A 23,176-nucleotide genomic window follows, 5' to 3' on the forward strand; every position below is an offset into this window, starting at 1 on the left:
TCTATTAGCCGACAGTTCAATTAATTACAACTTCAATTTTCTTATGAACAAAGCATTAATTGGAAATCAGCTGACTAGTAAGAGGACTTGTTAACCAGTTGTTAGTTGTTCATGTTCACAGCACTGGCACCAATTAAGTCCATGATCCTTGATTTGCAATTCTGAAGTCCAAAAAGCAACAAAAACTCGAAGTTTCATGATTTACTTGGCTGAAAATTGACACAAGGTAAAACTCTTTACAGTCTTTATCTATCTCTTTAACTGTGAATATTCAGATGCTTCAGAAAAATTAATATGTTGGATTACAAGGTGCTGCCCAGGCCCTCTGAAGGTGTGTAATACAGTATATGCACAGTATTACCTTTCTAAAGTGCAGAATATTCTGAATTCTAAAAAACATTTGGTCCCTCAAGGATTTCAGATAAAAACATTTACTTATCTATCTCTTATACTAGGCTGAACTTTGGGGTCATTTCTCCTGTCTATTCTCTACACCTAAAACAGCATGTGATATGTAGGTGTGTTTCTGTTGAACCAAAAAGGGGAGAAATATAAGATAATCAAGTCAATTTTACCACTTCCATTAGCAATAAAGTTCATATGTGGCTTCAATGGATTTTTGTTAACAAAACTCAAATTCTAAAGACAGGTTCTAGGTTTTTAAGGCTATCATATTTATTTGCTTTTAGGCCTCTAATCAAATTACACTAAAAAATAAGTTAAAAGACAAACCACTCTCCCTTATTGTATAACCTGTCAAGTACTTTCCAAATTCCATATTTCTAAGCAAATAAAAATAAGCGAAGATAAAAGGTACTTACAATTGCAGCAAGTTCAGCCGGGGTACTGTCATGTGTCAAAGCGAATAAGATGGATGCCACCAAAAACACCAATCCTGTTCCCACAGTAATATAAAAATCCTATACATACACATAAAACATAAGGAATACAGCATGGTTAGGGTGGCTGAAAACAAATGTTTTAATTTTTAACTTTTAAAAAACTTCAGTGACTTTTTTTCTTGACTCAAACTTACATACTTCAACTTCTAACTTTTCAATAAGCCTGGTATTTGATAAATACCCTGTAAAGGAACACTATGCACACTCTGGACAGGGCATATTCAGAGAGTACATCACAAGATAATGTTTTAATAAAAATAGTTCTCCATTATTACTTATTTGTGGAATCTAAAAAGTAAACAAATGAGTAACAAAGACCCACAGACACAGAGAATAAACTAGTGGTGACCAGTGGGGAAAGGGAAAGGGGAGGGGCAAGATAGGGGAAGGGGATTAAGAAGTACCAACTATCATGTATAAAATAAATAAGCAACAAGGATATATTGTACAGCACAGGAAAATCTAGCCGTTATTTGCTAATGAACTTTAAATGGAGTATAATCTATAAAAATATTGAATTGCTACGTTGTTCACCTGAAACTAATACAATATTGTAAAATCAATTATATTCTATTACAAATAAATAAAAATGAAATAAAATAAAAACAGTTCCCCAAAGGTCATGCATGTGTGTGCTTATCTTTTTCTCTAGGATGTATTAATTTTTAAAAAATATTCATTTATTTATTTAGCTGCGCTGGGTCTTAGTTGCAGCACGTGGGGACTTCGTTGCTGCGTGCAGGATCTTTAGTTGTGGCATGTGGGATCTAGTTCCCTGACCAGGGATCGAACCCAGGTCCCCTGCATTGGGAACACGGAGTCTTAGCCACTGGACCACCAGGGAAGTCCCCTTTCTAGGACATATGAAGATCAAAGCCAAAGGATTTATTAAATCCCACATTACTTCCAGCAAAGAACAGCATTTTTCTTCCCTTTCAACATAATCCATGCTAGGATGGCCTCTCTGAGAGTACTTCAGTGCTTTTAAAGCACTTTGGAAAAGAGAGACTCAAAAGGATCACCCATCATTAACTAAAGACACTTAGGCTTTCTTGGAATAGCATGTTGTTTTTCAATTGTGCCAAGTGGGTAATCAAACATGAGCTTGTATGATGAGATTATCTACTACATAAAAGCATCCACATCTCATCATAGTGCAGCTTACAGCAATGGAATTCTTCATCGTTTCCAAGTGTTCTCTCAGGCATCAACTCATGAGGCTCGCTCTCAAATGCCAAGTGAAAACAGAGCTTGACATATACATACTTGATTCAGAGGAGAAATGGGAAAAATGATAGCCACTCCAAAGTGTTTTAAGTCTGATATTTTTTGAGTTTTCTTAAATGCAACCTCCACTAAACCTACTATCAGTAAAACTACCCAAAACAGAATTAACTATTTTGTTAGTTCACTTAACACTTATAAGAAATTTCAGAGATTTCCTCTTTGCTTCTAAATGAGGTGTTTTTCTGCAGCACTTTCTCTTTTTTTCTATTCCTTTGAAATGAATATTATTTAAATCTCTTACATACAAATATAAAACTCTATTTACTAATATTTGGAGTACACTCAAGGAGGTAATAAAACTCTATTTACTAATATTTGGAGTACACTCAAGGAGGTATTAAAACAAGACAATCATTTTGAGACAGAACAATGTAGTATTCAATAAACATGGGTTCTAGAGCGAGACTACCTGAGTTCACATTCCAGTAATATTACTTCTTAGCTACATGATTGAATTAGTTACCTAATGTCTGTGTGCCTTTGTTTCTTCATCTGCAAAATGAGAGTAGTAACAATATCGTATTCATAGGTGATTCTATAGATTAGAGTTAATCCATGGAAAGTGCTCAGATCAGTGCCAGAAACACAATAAATGTTCCATAAACATTGGCTATTGTTATTCTTGATACAATGGGACCCGCAAGAGCATGGGATAGAAAAGATTCTCTTTCCAAAAAGATTACTGTTCCTCCCTAGACACTACCACCACCACACACTCAAAACATTTTCTCTAAAACAGAAAACTCCTTACATAAAGATTTTTTTAATTTAAGTATATTAATAAGCAGACAGTAAAAGTAATTTTTAAACCATTCAAACAAACATGACTTCCTTACGATGTTAGGTGAAAAGTAGAACATACATACTCTACAATTACAACTATGTTTAAAACTTTCTATAAGACCCAAAAGGCATACAGTAAAATATTTACAAAAGCTATTTTAGGATGAAATGACTAATTTTTCTTTTTTTCCCCAGTATTTTTTTGTTTTTGTTTTTTTTTGCGGTATGCGGGCCTCTCACTGTTGTGGCCTCTCGCGTTGCGGAGCACAGGCTCCGGACGCGCAGGCTCAGCAGCCATGGCTCACGGGCCCAGCCGCTCAGTGGCATGTGGGATCTTCCCAGACTGGGGCACGAACCCGTGTCCCCTGCATCAGCAGGCGGACTCTCAACCACTGTGCCACCAGGGAAGCCCTCCTCAGTATTTTAAAATTAGTATTTACTCTAAAATAACTTTTTAAATGCTCAAGTTTGATGTAATAAGTGCTTTACATTTTGCTTAGTTTGACCATTATACTAAACTGGAAAATATTATATTGTTTCTTGTCAAAAAGATCAATGTTCTTAAACACTACAGATGCAGCACTAAAAAACTATAAACATTTCTAAAAATATTTTTATGGACAGTAGTGCTATTTGCTGTTGAGATAAGAAATGAAAAAAATATTTTCAATCTTTAATGTTTAAAATATAAATTTACACATTCAAGCTACAAATCAACCAGCTCAGATGCTAGTGAATTTTTCCCTTGTTCAAATCTTATCACATACTAATCTGTAAAAAGGACTTTTCAAAGATTAAGAATATAATTAACAAAAATTCTAAGATATTCTCTGCATCCTCTTCTTAATACGTATTTCATAAAACAAATGGGTTCTGTTGTCATTGCTATACAAAGACTCTTGTGGTGACGATATTTGCCACGATAGCATCTAAAGTTACTAGGGCAGTGGTTCTAGCAGCATTCTGCCTAGGCCACATGACAGACTGCAGAGTGTGAGAACTTTCCTGGGTTCAAATCTGTTTATTTTCACCCTCACTGTGTAACTTTGGACAAGTTACTTAACCACTCTCAACCTAAGTTTCTTCAACAGAAAAATGGAGCACTGAGGTGTGAAGATTCTAAATCACAGCACATAAAGTGCCTGGCACACAGTAAACACTGACAGCAGCTATTATCGGGTAAGATAACGGGAACTGTCATATATTGGCCATACCAAGAACTGCACGTATGTGTTCATCAAAGGCTTAATGGATTTGATTCAGACTCTACCTGTTTTTCAAAGTTATTTTTTTAGCTGTTTGGTATCAACTTTTTGTTTTTTAATTTTTCAAACTTAAAAGAATCATTATATATATATGTATTTTTTATTAAAGTACAGTTGATTTACAATATTGTGTTAGCTTCAGGTGTACAGCAAAGTGATTCAGTTATATTTTTTCAGATTATATTCATTATAGGTTATTACAAGATATTGAATATTGTTCCCTGTGCTACACAGTAATTCCTTTTTGCTTATCTATTTTATGTATAGTAGTTTGTATCTGTTAATCCCACAACCCTAATTTGTCCCCTCCTCCCTTCCCTCTCCACTTTGGTAACCATAAGTTTGTTTTCTATGTCTGTTAAGTCTGTTTCTGTTTTGTATACAGATTCTTTTTTAAGATTCCACATATAAGTGATATCATATAGTATTTGTCTTTCTCTGACTTACTTCACTAAGTTTAATATTCTCTAGGTCCAGTAACTAACATATTACTGCAAATGGCAATATTTCATGCTTAAAGAATTAAAAGAAGGGGATAGGAGCTCCAGTCAAGACAGCAGAGTAGAAGGATGTGGAACTCACATCCTCCCACAAATACACCAAAAATACCCCTACAAATGGAACAGTTCCCACAGAACACCTACTGAACACCAGCAGAAGACCTCAAATACCTGAAAGGACAGGAAAAATCTCCATGTGACCAGGTAGGACGAAAGGGAAAAAAAAAAAGGGAAAGCAGGACGGGATCTGCGGCCATGGGAGGGAGCTGGAAAAAGGAAAGGTTCCCACACCGTGGGATACCCCCTCACTGGCAGGGAGATCAACCAGGACAGAAAGGGAGCTTCAGGTCTGTGGCAGGCAGAACAAACAGAGACCTGCACAGACAGCCGTGCCACCGCCCTGCGCATTCCAGCCTGAGATGCACATCTGCTGGTAGGGGAAGGGGCTGGGTACTGAAACTCAGCGTTTAGAGGACAGAACAGGGAGAGGGCTGCTGTTGGCTGTGTGGAAACAGCCTGAAGGGGCTGGAATGTGGTGTGGTCGCAACTGGGGATGTTTGCGGAAGAAGCCCAGGCCCGTCACAGAAGTGAAGCGCCATCGTTAAGTGGCGTATGAGGAGGCAATGGAGGCCGCCATAGCAGCCTCTTTCTCACGTGCCAGCCCCCACCTTGGCAGGCTCCAGGCGAGCGCACCCCAGCCACCGCCTTGGGGGCTCCTGCCTTGACAGGCTCCGGCGAACCAGCCGCTGCCTCGGCGGGCTCCGGGAGCAAACGCCAGTGGGTTGCCCACACACAGAGGCAGAGCTGAAACCACAGCTGGACCCCAGCGGCCACGAGACTTAGGAGGTAGGGCTGAAATCTCTCCCTGCAGCTGTGCAAGCCTCAGACTTACACCTCCACTGCCAGCCGTGTAAGTTCAGCACCTGCAGGACATCCGAGGGACAACGGGTCCTCCCATGGCTTGGACAGATCTGGCCTTAGCAGCTGTGGGCTTTGTGGGCACATGCATGTGGGGACTGGGCTGGGCCAGGGTCTGAGCTGCCTCTATAGCCCCCATAGCGGGTCCAGGTGCACAACTACTATAGTCCTGGAACCTGACTTCAGTGGATCTGCGTTGGTGGCCTTGTGAAAACAAGGCCAGGGGGACACCAGGGCTGACTGATGGCATTCCCAAGGTTGAGACAGGGGCAAGGGCAGTGCCAGCAGCAGTGTACTTTGTGAGCCTGCACAACGGGTGACAGGTGAGCACACTCACATGTGAACAGATCTAGCAGAGAAATAGTCAGTGGCTCCTCTCCCAATGGGAGCACGCCAATCCCACCTACCTTGCACCATCACTCAGAAATGCATCTGGGGGCTTCTACTCCAACAGCTAGGGAACAAACCCAGCCTCTGATAGAGCAGTGAAAACCACAGAGCAAGGAGGAGGCCCCACTCAATATCCAGTGCAGGTTCTGGTCACCACAACACCAGTCACACCTAGCAAGGGGATAATAACAGCTAGCATACACCGAGGAAAGAGGTGGCAGGCATCCAAGCTAAAAACAGCCCTCACACCAAAGAATATCAAACCCACAAAGGCTACACAGGAACACCCCCACATAAAAACAGCCCTCCAAACCACAGTAGATAATTGTTTGTCCTCAACTCATAAAGAGAAATATAAGTAAAATGAAAAAGCAGAGGAACCATTCCCAATTAAAAGATCAAGAGAATTCCCCTGAAAGAACAAACAAATCAGACCTCTTCAGTCTAATAGACATCAAGTTCAAAAAGGAGATAATGAAAACACTGAAGAAGTTAAGGAGTATTGATAGAAATGCAGATTACTATAAAAAGGAACCAAGAAAAATTAGAGAACTCATTCACTGAAAGTTGAGCTAAAGGCAATGAATAGTAGAACGAATAATGCAGAAGAACAAGTGACCTGGAAGATAGAATAATGGAAATCACCCAATCAGAACAGCAGACAGAAAGGCAAATGAAAAAACAAAATGAAAGCAACATAAGAGACCTGTGGGATAATACAAAGCATGCCAATCTATGCATAACTGGGATCCTAGAAGGAGAAGAAAGAGAAAAGGGAATTGAAGATGTGATGGCTGAAAACTTCCCAAACCTAGAGAAGATAGCAGATATCCCGGTACAGGAAGCACAGAGAGTCCAGAACAAGATAAACCCAAACAGACCTACACCAAGACATATATCTCTACAGAAATGTTGCAGGCCAGGGACTTCCCTGGTGGTCCAATGGTAAAGAATCTGCCTTCCAATGCAGGAGACACAGGTTCGATCCCTGGTTGGGGAACTAAGATCCCACATGCTGTGGGGCAACTAAGCCTATGCACCACAACTACTGAGCCCATGCACCTCAACTAGAGAGAGAAAACTCGCACACCACAACTAGAGAGAAGCCCATGCACTGCAACGAAGAGCCCACACACTACAACAAAAGAAGATCCTGCACGCCGCAATGAAGATCCCACAGGCCACAACGAAGACCCAATGTAGCCTCCCCCGCCCCCCCCCCCCCCCAAAAAGGTGCCTATGGAAAAAAAACAAAGAAATGTTGCAGGCCAGAAGGAAGTGGCAAGATACATTCAAAGTCCTGAGAGGGAAAAATGTGCAACCTAGGATACTCTACCCAGCAAGATTATCATTTAGAATAGAAGGAGAGATAAAGAATTTCTCAGACAAGCAAAAACTAAAAGAATACAGCAATACCAAACCCATCCTAAGGGAAATATTGAAAGGTCTTCTCTAAATAGAAAAGAAAAATCTATAGAAAAGAGAAAATCCTAATCAGAAAGTAAATCACTTAAGTAAGCTCATATATAGATTTAAAAAAAGACAATCAAAAATTTCTGTGGAAGTGATGATAACCACAATGAACAGCAAAAGGAAGAACATGAAGATGTAAAAGAAGACATCAAAATCATCAAATGTGGGGGAGGAGAGTAAGAAAATGTAATTTCCTAGAATGTGTTCGAACCCATATGATTATCAGTCTAAAGCAAGTGGGAAGGGTTAATATACTTGAAAAACAGGGCAACCACAAATCAAAAACACACAATAGGTTCACAAACACCAAAAAGAAGAGAACATAAGCATAATACCAAAGAAAGTCTTCAAACCACAAAAGGAAAAACAAAAAGGGACAAAAAAGATATATAAAATCAACGGGAAAACAAGGTTTAAAATGGCAATAAATACATATCTATCAATAATTACTTTAAATGTCAATGGACTAAATGCTCCCATCAAAAGACACAGAGTGGCAGACTGGATGAAACGAGCCTACATACACTATGCTACCTACAAGAGACCAACTTTAGGGACTTCCCTGGTGGTGCAGTGGTTAAGAATCCGCCTGCCAATGCAGGGGACCCGGGTTCGAGCCCTGGTCCAGGAAGATCCCAGATGCTGCGAAGCAACTAAGCCTGTGTGCCACAACTACTGAGCCTACACTCTAGAGCCTGCAAGCCACAACTACTGAGCCTGTGTGCTACAACAACTGAAGCCCACGTACCTAGAGCCTGTGCTCCGCAACCAAAGAAGCCACTGCAATGAGAAGCCCACGCACCGCAACAAAGAGTAGCCCCCGCTTGCCGCAACTAGAGAAAGCCCATGCACAGCAACGAAGACCTAACACAGCCCCAAAAAATAAATAAATAATTAAAAAAACAAAAAAGACCCACTTTAGGACAAAGGCCACATATAGATTTAGAGTGAGGAGTTGGAAAAAGATGTTTCATGCAAACAAAAACGACAAGTGGGGGTCGCAATACTCCTATCAGACAAAATAGACTTTAAAACAAAGGCTATAAAGAAAGATAAAGAACACTATATAATAACAGGATCAACACAAGGAGAGGATATTACACTTGTCAACATGTATGTACCCAATATAGGAGCACCCAAATACATAAAACAAACACACACATAAAGGGAGAAACTGACAGGAGTACAGTAATAGTAGATTTTAACACCCCACTCACATCAATGGACAGATCTTCTACACAGAAAATCAATAAGGCAACAGAGATCCTAAGTGATACAACAGAACAGACTTAGTTGATATTTTCAGGACATTACACCCCCAAAAAGCAGAATACATATTCTTTTCAAGCGCACATGGAACGTTCTCTAGGATTGACCACATACTAGGGCACAAAACAAGCCTCAACAAATTTAAGGGTATAGGAATTATTTCAAGCATCATTTCTGACCACAACAGCATGAAACCAGAAATCAACAACAGAAAAAGAAACAAGAAAAAAAACAATTACATGGAGACTAAACAACGTGCTCCTAAAATAACCAATGGGTCAATGGTGAAATCAAAGAAGAAATTAAAAAATACCTCGAGGCAAATGACAATGAAAACACAACCATACAAAATCTATGGGGAAATTCCCTGGTGGTCCAGTGATTAGGACTCCATGCTCTCACTGCTGAGGATCCAGGTTCAATCCCTGATCAGGGAAGTAAGATTCCACAAGTCATGTAGCGCAGCCAAAAAAGATAAACAAAATCTATGGGATGCAACAAAAGCAGTTCTTAGAAGGAAGTTCATAGTGACACAGGCCTTCTTTAGGAAACAAGAAAAATCTCAAGTAACTTAACCCACCACCTAAAATAATCAGAAAAAGAAGAACAAACAAAACCTAAAGTCAGCAGAAGAAAGGAGATAATAATGATCAGAGAGGAAATAAATAAAATAGAGATTAAAAAAATAGGAAAAAAAATCAATAAAACCAAGAGTTGGTTCTTTAAAAGGGTAAACAGAATTGATAAGCCTCTGGCCAGGTGCACCAAGAAGAAAAGAGACAAGACCCAAATAAGCAAAATAAGAAATGAAAGGGGAAAAATCACAACTGATACTGCAGAAATACAAAAAAAAAACGTAAGAGAATACTATGAACAATTATATGCCAACATATTTGACAATCTAGAAGAAATGGACAACTTTCTAGAAACATACAGCCCACCAAAATTGAATCAAGAAGAAATAATTTGAACAGACCAATCACCAGAAGTGAAACAGAATCTATAGTAAAAAAAAAAAAAAAAAATCAAACCAAAAAAACTCCCTACAGGGACTTCCCTGGCTGTCCAGTGGTTAAGACTCCATGCTTCCAATGCAAGGGGCAAGAGCTTGATCCCTGGTCAGGGAACTAAGATCCCATATGCTGCATGGTGTGATCAAAAAAAAGAAACCAAAACTCCCTACAAACAGAAGTCCAGGACCAGATGACTTCACAGGCAAATTCTACCAAACATACAAAGAAGAACTTCTACCAATTCTTCTCAAACTCTTCCAAAAGACTGAAGACGAGGGAACACTCGCAAAGACATTCTATGAAGACACCATCACTCTGATACCAAAATCAAACAAAGATACCACCAAGAAAGAAAATTACAGGCCAATATCTTTGATAAATATAGAGGCAAAAATTATCAACAAAATATTAGCAAACTGAATCCAACAACACATAAAAAAGATCATACACCATGACCAAGTGGGATTCATCCCAAGTTCACAAGGATGGTTCAACATATGCATATCAATGTAATACACATTAACAAAAGTCAAAAACCACATGGTCGGGCTTCCCTGGAGGCGCAGTGGTTAAGAATCCGCCTGCCAACGCAGGGGACACGGGTTCAAGCCCTGGTCCGGGAAGATCCCACATGCCACAGGGCAACTAAGCCCATGTGACACAACTACTGGGCCTGTGCTCTAGAGCCCAAGAGCCACAACTACTGAGCCCTCATGCTACAATTACTGAAGCCCATGCTCCTAGAGCCTGTGCTCCACAACAAGAGAAGCCACCACAATGAGAAGCCCGTGCACCACAACTAAGGGTAGCCTCCACTCACTGCAACTAGAGAAAGCCCACGTGCAGTAGGCTTTATAATATAGCCAAAAATAAATAAATCAATTAAAAAAAAGAGAAAAAATAACATGATCATCTCAATAGATGAGAAAAAGCATTTGACAAAATTCAACATCCATTCATGATAAAAACTCTTACCAAAGTGGATATACAGGAACATATCTCATCATAATGAAAGCTGTTTATGACAAACCCACAGCCAATATAATACCCAACAGTGAAAAGCTGAAAGTCTTCCTGCTAACATCTGGAATAAGGATGCCCATTCTCACCACTTCTATTCAACACGGTATTGGGAAGTCCTAGCCACAGCAATCAGACAAGAAAAATAAATAAAAGGTATCCAAATTGGAAGGAAAGAGGTAAAATTTTCACTATATGTAGATGACATGATACTAAACATAGAAAACCCTAAGGACTCCACACAAAAACTACTAGATCTAATACATGAATTCAGCAAAGTAGGCAGGATACAAGATTAGTATTTAGAAAACAGTTGCGTTTCTTTACACTAACAATGAAATATCAGACAGGGAATGTAAAAAAACAATACCTTTTAAAATAGCACCACTACCAACAACAACAACAAAAAACCCCTAGGAATAAACCTGACTAAGGAAGTGACACACTTACATGCTGAGAACTATAAAACATTAATAAAGGAAATTAAAGAGGATTCAAGGAAATGGAAAGATATCCCATGCTCTTGGATTGGGAGAATACTGTTAAAATGGCCATGCTACCCAAAGCAATCTACAGATTTAATGCAATCGCTATAAAATTATCCATGACATTTTTCACAGAACTAGGACAAATAATCCTAAAATTTATATGGAACCATAAAAGACCCAGAATTGCCAAAGCAATCCTTAGGAAAAAGAACAAAGCAGGAGGTATAATCCCCCTAGACGTCAGACAATACTACAAAGCTACAATAATCAAAACAGCATGGTTGGGCTTCCCTGGTGGTGCAGTGGTTAAGAGTCCGCCTGCCAATGCAGGGGACACAGGTTCAAGCCCTGGTCTGGGAAGATCCCACATGCCACGGAGCAACTAAGCCACAACTACTGAGCCTGTGCTCTAGAGCCCATGAGCCACAACTACTGAGTCCATGTGCCACAACTACTGAAGCCCACGTGCCTAGAGCCCGTGCTCCACAACAAGAGAAGCCACCACAATGAAGAGTAGCTCCCGCTTGCAGCAACCAGAGAAAGCCTGCGCGCAGCAGTTAAGACCCAACAAGAGCCATAAATAAATAAATAAATAAATTTTTTAAAAATTAAAAAAACAGCATGGTTTTGGCCCCAAAACATGTGGATCAATGGAACAGAGTGGAGAGCCCAGAAATAAACCCAAACACCTATGGACAATTAATCTTCAACAAAGGAGGCAAGAATATACAATGGGGAAAAGACACTCTCTTTAGCAAGTGGTATTGGAAAAGTTGGACAGCCACATGCAAATCAATGAAGTTAGAACACACCATCACACCATACACAAAAATAAATCCAAAATGGCTTAAACACTTAAATATGAGACATGACACCATAAAACTCCTTGAACATAGACAAAACATTCTCTGACATAAGTTGTACCAATCATACCAGTCACCCAAGGCAATAGAAATAAAAGCAAAAATAAACATATGGGACCTAATCAAACTTATAAGCTTTTGTAAAGCAAAGGAAACCATAAACAAAACGAAAAGACTATACCTATGGACTGGGAGAAAATATCTGCAAATGATGCGACTGACAAGGGCTTAATTTCCAAAATATACAAACAACTCAAACAACTCAATAACAAAAAAAGCCCAATTAAAAAATGGTCAGAAGACCTAAATAGACATTTCTGCAAAGAAGATATACAGATGGCCAATAGGCACAAGAAAACATGCTCATCATCGCTAATTATTAGAGAAACGCAAATCGAAACTACAATGAGGTACACCACCTCACAATGGTCAAAATAACCATCATTAAAAAGTCTACAAATAATAAATGTTGGAGTAGGTGTGAAAAAAAGGGAACCCTCTTACACTGCTGGTGGGAATGTAAATTGGTATAGCCACTATGCAAAACAGTATGGAGGCTCCTCAAAAAACTAAAAATAGAGTCACCATATGATCCAGCAATTCCACTCCTGGGAATATACCCAGACAAAACTGTAATTCAAAAATATACATGCACCCCAATATTCACAGCAGCACTATTTCCAAAGCCAAGACATGGAAACTACCTAAATGTCCATCAACAAATGACTGGATAAAGAAAATGTGGTGTATATATGTGTGTGTGTGTGTGTATACACACACACAAATACATACACACAATGGAATATTACTCAGCCATAAAAAATGAAATCACACCATTTGCAGCAACATAGTATGATGACCTCTAGGTCCATCTAAGTGAAGTAGGTTAGACAGAGAAAGACAAATACCATATGATATCACTTATATGTGGAATCTAAAATACAACACAAATGAACTTATTTACTAAACAAACAGACTCGTGGACTTAGAGAACAGACTTGTGGTTGCCAAAGGGGAGGGAGGGTGGGAAAGGGAAGGATTGACAGTTTGGGATTAGCGGATGCAAACTAGTATATACAGGATGGATAAACAGCAAGGCCCTACTGTGTAGCACAGGGAACTATACTCAATATCTGTGATAAACCATAGTGAAAAAGGATATATATATGTATAACTGAATCACTTTGCTGTACAGCAGAAATTAACACAACACTGTAAATTAACTATATTTCAATAAAATTTTTTAAATGCAAAAAAATAAATAAGTGAAAGAAGGCAATAGATTCTTATGGTACAAAACTTAAGAGGTACAAAAGAGTATACAGAAAAAAGTAAATCTTAGGTGTATGATCAATATAGGACCCAACGCTTGGTTCTCATTAATTTAAAACAATAAAATCTTACTGCTTTGTATTTATCCAGTTCTCTCTCTATTTTTGTTGCACTGGGTCTTTGTTGCTGCACACGGGCTTTCTCTAGTTGCAGCAAGCAGGGGCTACTCTTCACTGTGGTGCAGAGGCTTCTCATTGCAGTGGCTTCTCTTGTTGTGGAGGATGGGCTCTAGGCGTGCGGGCTTCGTAGTTGTGGCTCACGGGCTCTAGAGCACAGAGCTGAGTAGTTGTGGCACGCGGGCTTAGCTGCTTCGTGGCATGTGGGAATCTTGCCAGACCAGGGATTGAACCCGTGTCCCCTACACTGGTAGGCGGATTGTTCTTGTTTTTTATTTTTTTAAGATCTTTATTGGAGTATAATTGCTTTACAATGGTGTGTTAGTCTCTGCTTTATAACAAAGTGAATCAGCTATACATATAAATATATCCCCATATCTCCTTCGTGTTGCATCTCCCTCCCACCCTCCCTATCCCACCCCTATAGGTGGTCACAAAGCACCAAGCTGATCCCTCTGTGCTATGAGGCTGCTTCCCACTAGCTATGTATTTTGGTAGTATATATAAGTCCATGCCTCTCTCTCACTTCGTCCCAGCTTACCCTTCCCCTCCCCATGTCCTCAAGTCCATTCTCTACATCTGCGTCTTTATTCCTTTCCTACCCCTAGGTTCTTCATGACCATCTTTTTTTCTTTAGATTCCATACACATGTGTTAGCATACGGTATTTGTTTTTCTCTTTCTGACTGACTTCATTCTGTATGACACATGCTAGGTCCATCCACCTCACTACAAATAACTCAATTTCATTTCTTTTTATGGCTGAGTAATATTCCATTGTATATATGTGTCACATCTTCTTTATCCATTCATCTGTTGATGGACACTTAGGTTGCTTCCATGTCCTGGCTATTGTAAATAGAGCTGCAGTGAACATTGTGGTACATGACTCTTTTTGAATTATGGTTTTCTCAGGGTATATGCCCAGTAGTGGGATTTGCTGGGTCGTATGGTAGTTCAATTTTTAGTTTTTTTAAGGAACCCCCATACTGTTCTCCATAGTGGCTGTATCAATTTATATTCCCACCAACAGTGCAAGGGGGTTCCCTTTTCTCCACACCCTCTCCAGGATTTACTGCTTGTAGATTTTTTTGATGATGGCCATTCAGACTGGTGTGAGGTGAAACCTCATTGTAGTTTTGATTTGCATTTCTCTAATGGTTAGTGATGTTCAGCATACTTTCATGTGTTTGTTGGCAATCTGTATATCTTCTTAGGAGAAATGTCTATTTAGGTCTTCTGCCCATTTTTGGATTGGGTTGTTTTCTTGATATTGAGCTGCATGAACTGCTTGTAAATTTTGGAGATTAATTCTTTGTCAGTTGCTACATTTGCAAGTATTTTCTCCCATTCTGAGGGCTGTCTTTTCATCTTGTTTATGGTTTCCTTTGCTGTGCAAAAGCTTTTAAGTTTCATTAGGTCCCATTTGTTTATTTTTGTTTTTATTTCCATTTCTCTAGGAGGTGGGTCAAAAACGATCTTGCTGTGATTTATGTCAAGGAGTGTTTTTTCTATGTTTTCCTCTAGGAGTTTTATAGTTTCCAGTCTTACATTTAGGTCTCTAATCCATTTTGAGTTTATTTTTGTGTATGGTGTTAGGGAGTGTTCTAATTTCATTCTTTTAAATGTAGCTGTCCAGTTTTCCCAGCAGCACTTACTGAAGAGGCTGTCTTTTCTCCACTGTATAGTCTTGCCTCCTTTATCAAAAATAAGGTGACCATATGTGCATGGGTTTATCTCTGGGCTTTCTATCCTGTTCCATTGATCTGTATTTCTGTTTTTGTGTCAGTACCATACTGTCTTGATTACTGTAGCCTTATAGTATAGCCTGAAGGCAGGGAGCCTGATTCCTCTACCTCCATTTTTCTTTCTGAAGATTGCTTTGGCTACTCAGGGTCTCTTGTGTTGCCATATAAATTGTGAAATTTTCTGTTCTACTTCTGTGAAAAATGCCATTGGTAGTTTGATAGGGATTCCACTGAATCTGTAGATTGCTTGGGGTAGTATAGTCCTTTCCACAAAGTTGATTCCTCCAATCCAAGAACACGGTATATCTCTCAATCTGTTTGTATCACCTTTAATTTCTTTCATCAGTGTCTTATAGTTTTCTGCATACAGGTCTTTTGTCTCCTTAGTTAGGTTTATTCCTAGGTATTTTATTCTTTTTGTTGCAATAGTAAATGGGAGTGTTTCCTTAATTTCTCCTTCTGATCTTTCGTTCTTAGTGTATAGGGATGCAAGAGATTTCTGTGCATTAATTTTGTATCCTGCTACTTTACCAAATTCATTGATTAGCTCTAGCAGTTTTCTGGTAGATACTTTAGGATTCTCTATGGATAGCATCACGTCATCTGCAAAGAGTGACAGCTTTACTTCTTTTCCGATTTGAATTCCTTTTATTTCTTTTTCTTCTCTGACTGCCGTGGCTAAAACTTCCAAAACTATGTTGAATAACAGTGGTGAGGGGCTTCCCTGGTCGCGCAGTGGTTAAGAATCTGCCTGCCAATGCAGGGGACACGGGTTCGAGCCCTGGTCCAGGAAGATCCCACATGCCGTGGAGCTACTAAGCCTGTGAGCCCGTGTGCCACAACTAGTGAGCCTGCGCTCTAGAGCCTGTGAGCCACAACTACTGAGCCCACGAGAAACAACTACTAAAACCCGCATGCCTAAAGCCCATGCTCTGCAACAAGAGAAGCCACCGCAATGAGAAGCCCGCGCACCGCAACGAAGAGTAGACCCCACTTGCCGCAATTAGAGAAAGCCCGCGTGCAAGAACAAAGACCTAATTCAGCCACAAATAAATAAATAAATTTTTAAAAATAAATAAATAAATAATAATGGTGAGAGTGCACAACCTTGTCTTGTTCCTGATCTTAGTGGAAATGGTTTCAGTTGTTCACCGTTGAGAATGATGCTGGCTGTGGCTTTGTCATATATGGCCTTTATTATGTAGAGGTAAGTTCCCTCTATCCCTACTTCTGGAGGGTTTTTATCATAAATGGGGATTGAATTTTGTCAAAAGCTTTTTCTGCATCTACTGAGATGATAATATGATGGCTCTCCTTTAATTTGGTAACATGGTGTATCACATTGATTGGTTTGCGTATATTGAAGAATCCTCGCGTTCCCACTTGATCATGGTGTATGATCCTTTCAATGTGCTGTTGGATTCTGTTTCCTAGTATTTTGTTGAGGAGTTTTGCATCTACGTTAATCAGTGATATTGGCCTGTAGTTTTCTTTCTTTGTGACATCTTTGGTTTTGGTATCAGGGTGATGGTGGCCTCGTAGAATAAGTTTGGGAGTGTTCCCCCCTCTGCTATATTTTGGAAGAGTGTGAGAAGGCTAGGTGTTAGCTCTTCTCTAAATGTTTGATAGAATTCGCTTGTGAAGCCATCTGGTCCTGGGCTTTTGTTTGTTGGAAGATTTTTAATCACAGTTTCAATTTCAGTGCTTGTGACTGGTCTGTTTGTATTTTCTATTTTTTCCAGGTTCAGTCTCGGAAGGTTGTGCTTTTCTAAGAATTTGTCCATTTCTTCCAGGTTGTCTGTATTGGCATATAGTTGCTTGTAGTAATCTCTCATGGACCTTTGTGTTTCTGCAGTGTCAGTTGTTACTTCTTTTTCATTTCTAATTCTATTGATTTGAGTCTTCTCCCTTTTTTTCTTGATGAGTCTGGCTAATGGTTCATCAATTTTGTTTATCTTCTCAAAGAACCAGCTTTTAGTTTTATTGATCTTTGCTATCATTTCCTTCATTTCTTTTTCATTTATTTCTGATCTGATTTTTATGATTTCTTTCTTTCTGCTACTTTGGGGCTCTTTTGTTCTTCTTTCTCTAATTGCTTTAGGTGTAAGGTTAGGTTGTTTGAGATGTTTCTTGTTTCTTGAGGTAGGATTGTATTGCTATAAAGTTCCCTCTTAGAACTGCTTTTGTTGCATCCCATAGGTTTTGGGGCGTCGTGTTTTCATTGTCATTTGTTTCTAGGTATTTTTTGATTTCCTCTTTGATTTCTTCAGTGATATCTTGGTTATTAAGTAGTGTACTGTTTAGCCTCCACGTGCTTGTATTTTTAACAGAGTTTTTCCTGTAATTGATATCTAATAGAGCATTGTGGTCGGAAAAGATACTTGATATGATTTCAATTTTCTTAAATTTATCGAGGCTTGACTGGTGACCCAAGATATGATCTATCCTGGAAAATGTTCCATGAGCACTTGAGAGAAATGTGTATTCTGTTGTTTTTGGATGGAATGTCCTATAAATGTCAATAAAGTCCATCTTGTTTAATGTATCATTTAAAGCTTGTGTTTCCTTATTTATTTTCATTTTGGATGATCTGTCCATTGGTGAAAGTGGGGTGTTAAAGTCCCCTACTATGATTGTATTACTGTCGATTTCCCCTTTTATGGCTGTTAGCATTTGCCTTATGTTTTGAGGTGCTCCTATGTTGGGTGCATAAATATTTACAATTGTTATATCTTCTTCCTGGATTGATCCCTTGGTGTCCTTCTTTGTCTCCTATAATAGTCTTTATTTTAAAGTCTATTTCGTCTGATATGAGAATTGCTACTTCAGCTTTCTTTTGATTTCCATTTGCATGATGTATCTTTTTCCATCCCCTCACTTTCAGTCTGTATGTGTCCCAAGGTCTGAAGTGGGTCTCTTGTAGACAGCATATAGATGGGTCTTGTTTATGTATGCATTCAGCCAGTGTATGTCTTTTCATGGGAGCATTTAATCCTTTATATTTAAGGTAGTTATCAATATGTATGTTCCTATTACCATTTTCTTAATTGTTTAGGGTTTGTTATTGTAGGTCTTTTCCTTCTCTTGTGTTTCCTGCCTAGAGAAGTTCCTTTAGAATTTCTTGTAAAGCTGGTTTTGTAGTGCTGAATTCTCTTAGCTTTCGCTTCTCTGTCAAGGTTTTAATTTCTCTGTCTAATCTGAGTGAGATCCTTGCTGGGTAGACTAATCTTGGTTGTAGGTTTTTCCCTTTCATCCCTTTAAATATGTCCTGCCATTCCCTTCTGGCTTGCAGAGTTTCTGCCGAAAGATCAGCTGTTAACCTTATGGGGATTCCCTTGTATGTTATTTTTCCCTCGCTGCTTTTAGTATTTTTTCTGTGTATTTAATTTTTGATAGTTTGATTAATATGTGTCTTGGTGTGTTTCTCATTGGATTTATCCTGTATGGGAATCTCTACGCTTCCTGGACTTTATTAACTATTTCCTTTCCCATATTAGGGAAGTTTTCAACTATAATCTCTTCACATATTTTCTCAGTCCCTTTCTTCTTCTCTTCCTCTTCTGGGACCCCTATAATTCCAATGTTGGTGCGTTTACTGTTATCTCGTGGGTCTCTAAGACTGTCCTCAATTCTTTTCATTCTTTTTTCTTTATTCTGCTCTGCAGTAGTTATTTCCAATAATTTATCTTCCAGGTCACTTATCCGTTCTTCTGTCTCAGTCATTCTACTATGGGATTCCTTCTAGAGAAGTTTTAATTTCATTTTTTGTGTTGTTCATCATTGTTTCTTTGCTCTTTAGTTCTACTAGGTCCTTGTTAAAAGTTTCTTATATTTTCTCCATTCTAGTTCCAAGATTTGGGATCATCTTCACTATCATTACTCTGAATTCTTTTTCAGGTAGACTGCCTATTTCCTCTTCAATTGTTTGGTCTGCTGGGTTTTTACCTTGCTCCTTCATCTGCTGTGTGTTTCTCTGCTTATCATTTTGCCTAACTTACTGTGTTTGGGGTCTCCTTTTCACAGGCTGCAGTATGTAGTTCCCGTTGTTTTTGGTGTCTGCCTCCAGTGGCTAAGGTTGGTTCAGTGGGTTGTGTAGGCTTCCTGGTGGAGGGGACTAGTGCCTGTGTTCTGGTGGATGAGGCTGGATCTTGTCTTTCTGGTGGGCAGGACCGCGTCCGGTGGTGTGTTTGGGGGTGTCTGTGACCTTATTATGATTTTAGGCAGCCTCTCTGCTAATGGGTGGGGTTGTGTTCCTGTCTTCCTAGTTGTTTGACATAGGGTGTCCAGCACTGTAGGTTGCTGGTTGTTGAGTGGAGCTGGGTCTTAGCGTTGAGATGGAGATCTCTGGGAGAGCTTTCGCCGTTTGATATTACGTGGAGCCGGGAGGTCTCTGGTGGACCAGTGTCCTGAAGTTGGCTCTCCCACCTCAGAGGAACAGGCCTGACACCCGGCCTGAGCACCAAGATCCTGTCAGCCATAGGGCTCCATCTGTTATTTCTCTCTTTTTTCTGTTTTTTTCCTCAAGAAAAAACCCTCTTTCTCCTGTTTTCTGTTTATCTCCTGTCTTCTTTGTACATTTTTTCTTGATTGATCTCCCTTTCACTTTCACCCTGTAGCTCTCTCTGGGCTTCTATTTCTACAGCAACAATGGGACTCTGGATGTTGTGGGCCACTTTTTTTGCCAATTGGCCGAGGAGAAGTGTTTGTAGGCGGATTGTTAACCACTGTGCCACCAGGAAAGTCCCTCTCTTTTTTTAATAGTTAAAATTTACCTTAATTTTGATCTCTTCCCTCAAAACTGTGAATTCTTTCATAAAGCAACCCTGATAGTTACAATTCCTCATAAACCACTCCTGATAACTTGAATGCTATTGAAGAAGTAAACTGCTCAATTCTTTCTTTCTTAAATGCAGTAACTATATAAATTATCTCATCTGTTATCTCAAAAATCCATATTATACTCAAATAAAAAGAGGGTCAGCAGACTAAGTCTTTAGAAAGTTATACATCTCTAATTTTGTGAGTATAAAATTCTCACATAGACTTTTATTAAAAGGGAAATTTTTGCACAATGAATTTAACAAATACCTTCTAAATTCACTTATAGAGAACTTTCTTTCATAAAATAAAATCAAAACAAAATAGGTAGAATTACATGCTCTTTTGTTTAGAGGCTTTAGAAATATCAATATATCACATTAGTTCATTACTCCATCTCTTACGTCCGGCATAACACCTGGCCTACAACAGGCACACAGTGAATAACTGTAGAACCAGTGAGTGACAGTCTGAAATGTGAGAAATCAAAAGTGACAAAATCCTAGTTTTTACAAAATACCTCATGTGAATTAGATTAAACCACCAATAACTGTAAATTATCAGCAGTGTCTGTCACTCTCATTCTAATTTCACCTTCCCCCTCTACCATACCATCTGGCAGGGAAAAACTGAGTTGCTTAGAGGCAGAGCTGGAACAATGGATAGAGTCTTTTCCTGTTACTGAGTTATGAAAGCATTACTACTGTGAACAATACAACTACACAAGATCCAAAAATATATAAATTCTTGTTATAGGGATTATATTTTTTCATGCTTACCGATGACTTGACTTTTGCGGGATCAACTTTGTCATAAACTGGAGTGCAGTACACAATCAGCGTAAGGAGACTCAGCAGAAAGGCACTGCAGCTTACAAATTCGAAAAAGTAAAGGCCTCCACACAAAGTACATTGTGACACAACTTCCTCACAGATAAAGGCCAACAGAGACAGCACCTACAAAAGAAACAAAACATTTTGCTTAAGTGTTTTTCAGGGAAACCTATAGTATTCAGAAAACACCACCTGTTCACTCAAATATTTATCAAGTGGAGACTCGGCAAACAAGATTACTGAATGAACCTGATCTACACATAATTTACACTCCAGTTGCCTTGAAGGGAATATAGGTACACAGATAATTAACTACCTACTGTGTGCTAAATGCTAGAATACGAGAAATCCGGGGTGTTGTTATAAAAGCACACAGAAAAAGCACTCAATCTGGAGGTTGGGAAAGGCTTCCTGAAGGAAAGCTGAGACCAGAAGGACAGTAGAGTCAGTTGTGGGGTGAAAGATAGGGGAAAAAGTTCCAGGCAGAGAAGCAGTGCACAGAAAGACCTAGAAGTGAGAGAGCTCGGTACCTTCCCACGCCAACCACACACAGATATCCCACAAGCCCCACTCAACTGTGAAAGTGAGTTGAGTCAACATGGCTAACATGTCAGAGGGGAGGGGATGGCAGCACTGAAATCATGAAATGAGACCAGGTAATAAGCAGAGGCCAGATCTAAATGCCTCCTTTTACTAGTTTAAGGAATCTGGATTTTAAGCGTTTTTAAAGCAAAGAGGTAGGGACTTCCCTGGTGGCACAGTGGTTAAGAATCCGCCTGCCAATGCAAGAGACATGGGTTTGAGCCCTGGTCTGGGAGGATCCCACATGCCATGGAGCAACTAAGCCTGAGCGCCACAACTACTGAGCCTGTGCTCTGGAGCCCGCGAGCCACAACGAGTGTGCCCACGGGCCACAAGTACTGACGCCCGCGCGCCTAGAGCCCGTGCTCTGCAACAAAGAGAAGTCACTGCAATGAGAAGCCCGCGCACTGCAACGAAGAGTAGCCCCCGCTCGTCGCAACTAGAGAAAGCCTGCATGCAGCAACGAAGACCCAATGCAGCCAAAAATAAATTTTAAAATAATAATAAATAAATAAGTGTATAAAGCAAAGGGGTAACATGATCAGGTTTATGCTTTTAGTAGTTCTTTATAGCTACAATATAAAGAAGGGATGGGGAGGAGAGCCGGGGTGGGGCTGGAGACGGGGAGGGGGAGACAGTGGGGGAGGGCAAAACTGGGGCTGGACATCCAGTTGGGGAAGCTGATGTCAGAAATCAGAGGAAAGACAGTGAGCAGGGTAGTAGTAATGGACAAGAGTGAAATCACTGGAAGATGCAGTAGAAGCCCTCATCAGACAGGATGAATACAAATGGAATAGGAAAGAAGTTAATACATATATGCTTAAACCATTTTATTTTCATTTAAAACAAAAGGCACATTTATTTATTCAGTCTTTTGAAGTGGGCCTTTTCTTTGAGAATGCACCTGACTGGAATTCCTCATCATGTTTTCTGCATTAATCACTTCCATCATTTATGACTACCACTTCCAGACTGATGTTATTTGAAGTGGAGCAAGATCTGGGACACCTGAGAAGCAGCGCACAGAATCCTTCTAGAGTCGGACTAGTTTTACTAGCCTTTCACAGTTGCCTTGCTCTTACTTAATTCCACTGCAAGTATTTTAGTAGCTTTTTTCGTCTTTCCAAAGCATTCAATTTATTTTCATAGAAACAATTCCTTTTCACATTCAATTTTAGTCTTGCAGTTATTTAACTGGCCATAAAAAGTATAATTTTGGGGAGTTCCCTGGTGGTCCAGTGGCTAAGACTGCACTCCCAATGCAGGGGGCCGGGGTTCAATCCCTAGTCAGGGAACTAGATCCCCCATACTGCAACTAAGAGTTTGCATGCTGCAATGAAGATCCCGTACGTGGCAGTGAAGATCCCACGTGCCACAACTACGACGCGGCGCAGCTAAATAAATAATTTTTTTTAAGTATAATTTTTATGCATTTGTATTTAATGGAGAACAGTTATCTCTGGCTAATTTGGCAACTCAATTAAATGCAGGTGGTTTTAACAGCGCTCCCACTGTTGTGTGATGTGGTATTAACACACTGGTGCCTCACTGAAGAAAGAAGAGTTTTTCTTCTTCTT

The 23,176-nt window shown here is 39.6% G+C and overlaps 1 protein-coding gene across 1 annotated transcript in view; it reads right to left on the bottom strand.

Annotated features, from left to right (window-relative positions):
* CMTM6 (CKLF like MARVEL transmembrane domain containing 6) overlaps nt 1-23,176 on the bottom strand; it is a 52,107-nt gene that overhangs the window by 4,673 nt on the left and 24,258 nt on the right. The window contains exons 2-3 of the mRNA XM_060022096.1: nt 20,964-21,140; nt 822-920 (exon numbers count right to left, since the gene is read on the bottom strand). Coding sequence (XP_059878079.1) covers nt 822-920; nt 20,964-21,140 — 276 coding nt within the window. The remainder of the gene's footprint in view (nt 1-821; nt 921-20,963; nt 21,141-23,176) is intronic.

Source organism: Delphinus delphis, chromosome 10, assembly GCF_949987515.2.
Source record: "Delphinus delphis chromosome 10, mDelDel1.2, whole genome shotgun sequence".
Classification (NCBI taxonomy): Eukaryota; Metazoa; Chordata; class Mammalia; order Artiodactyla; family Delphinidae; genus Delphinus; species Delphinus delphis.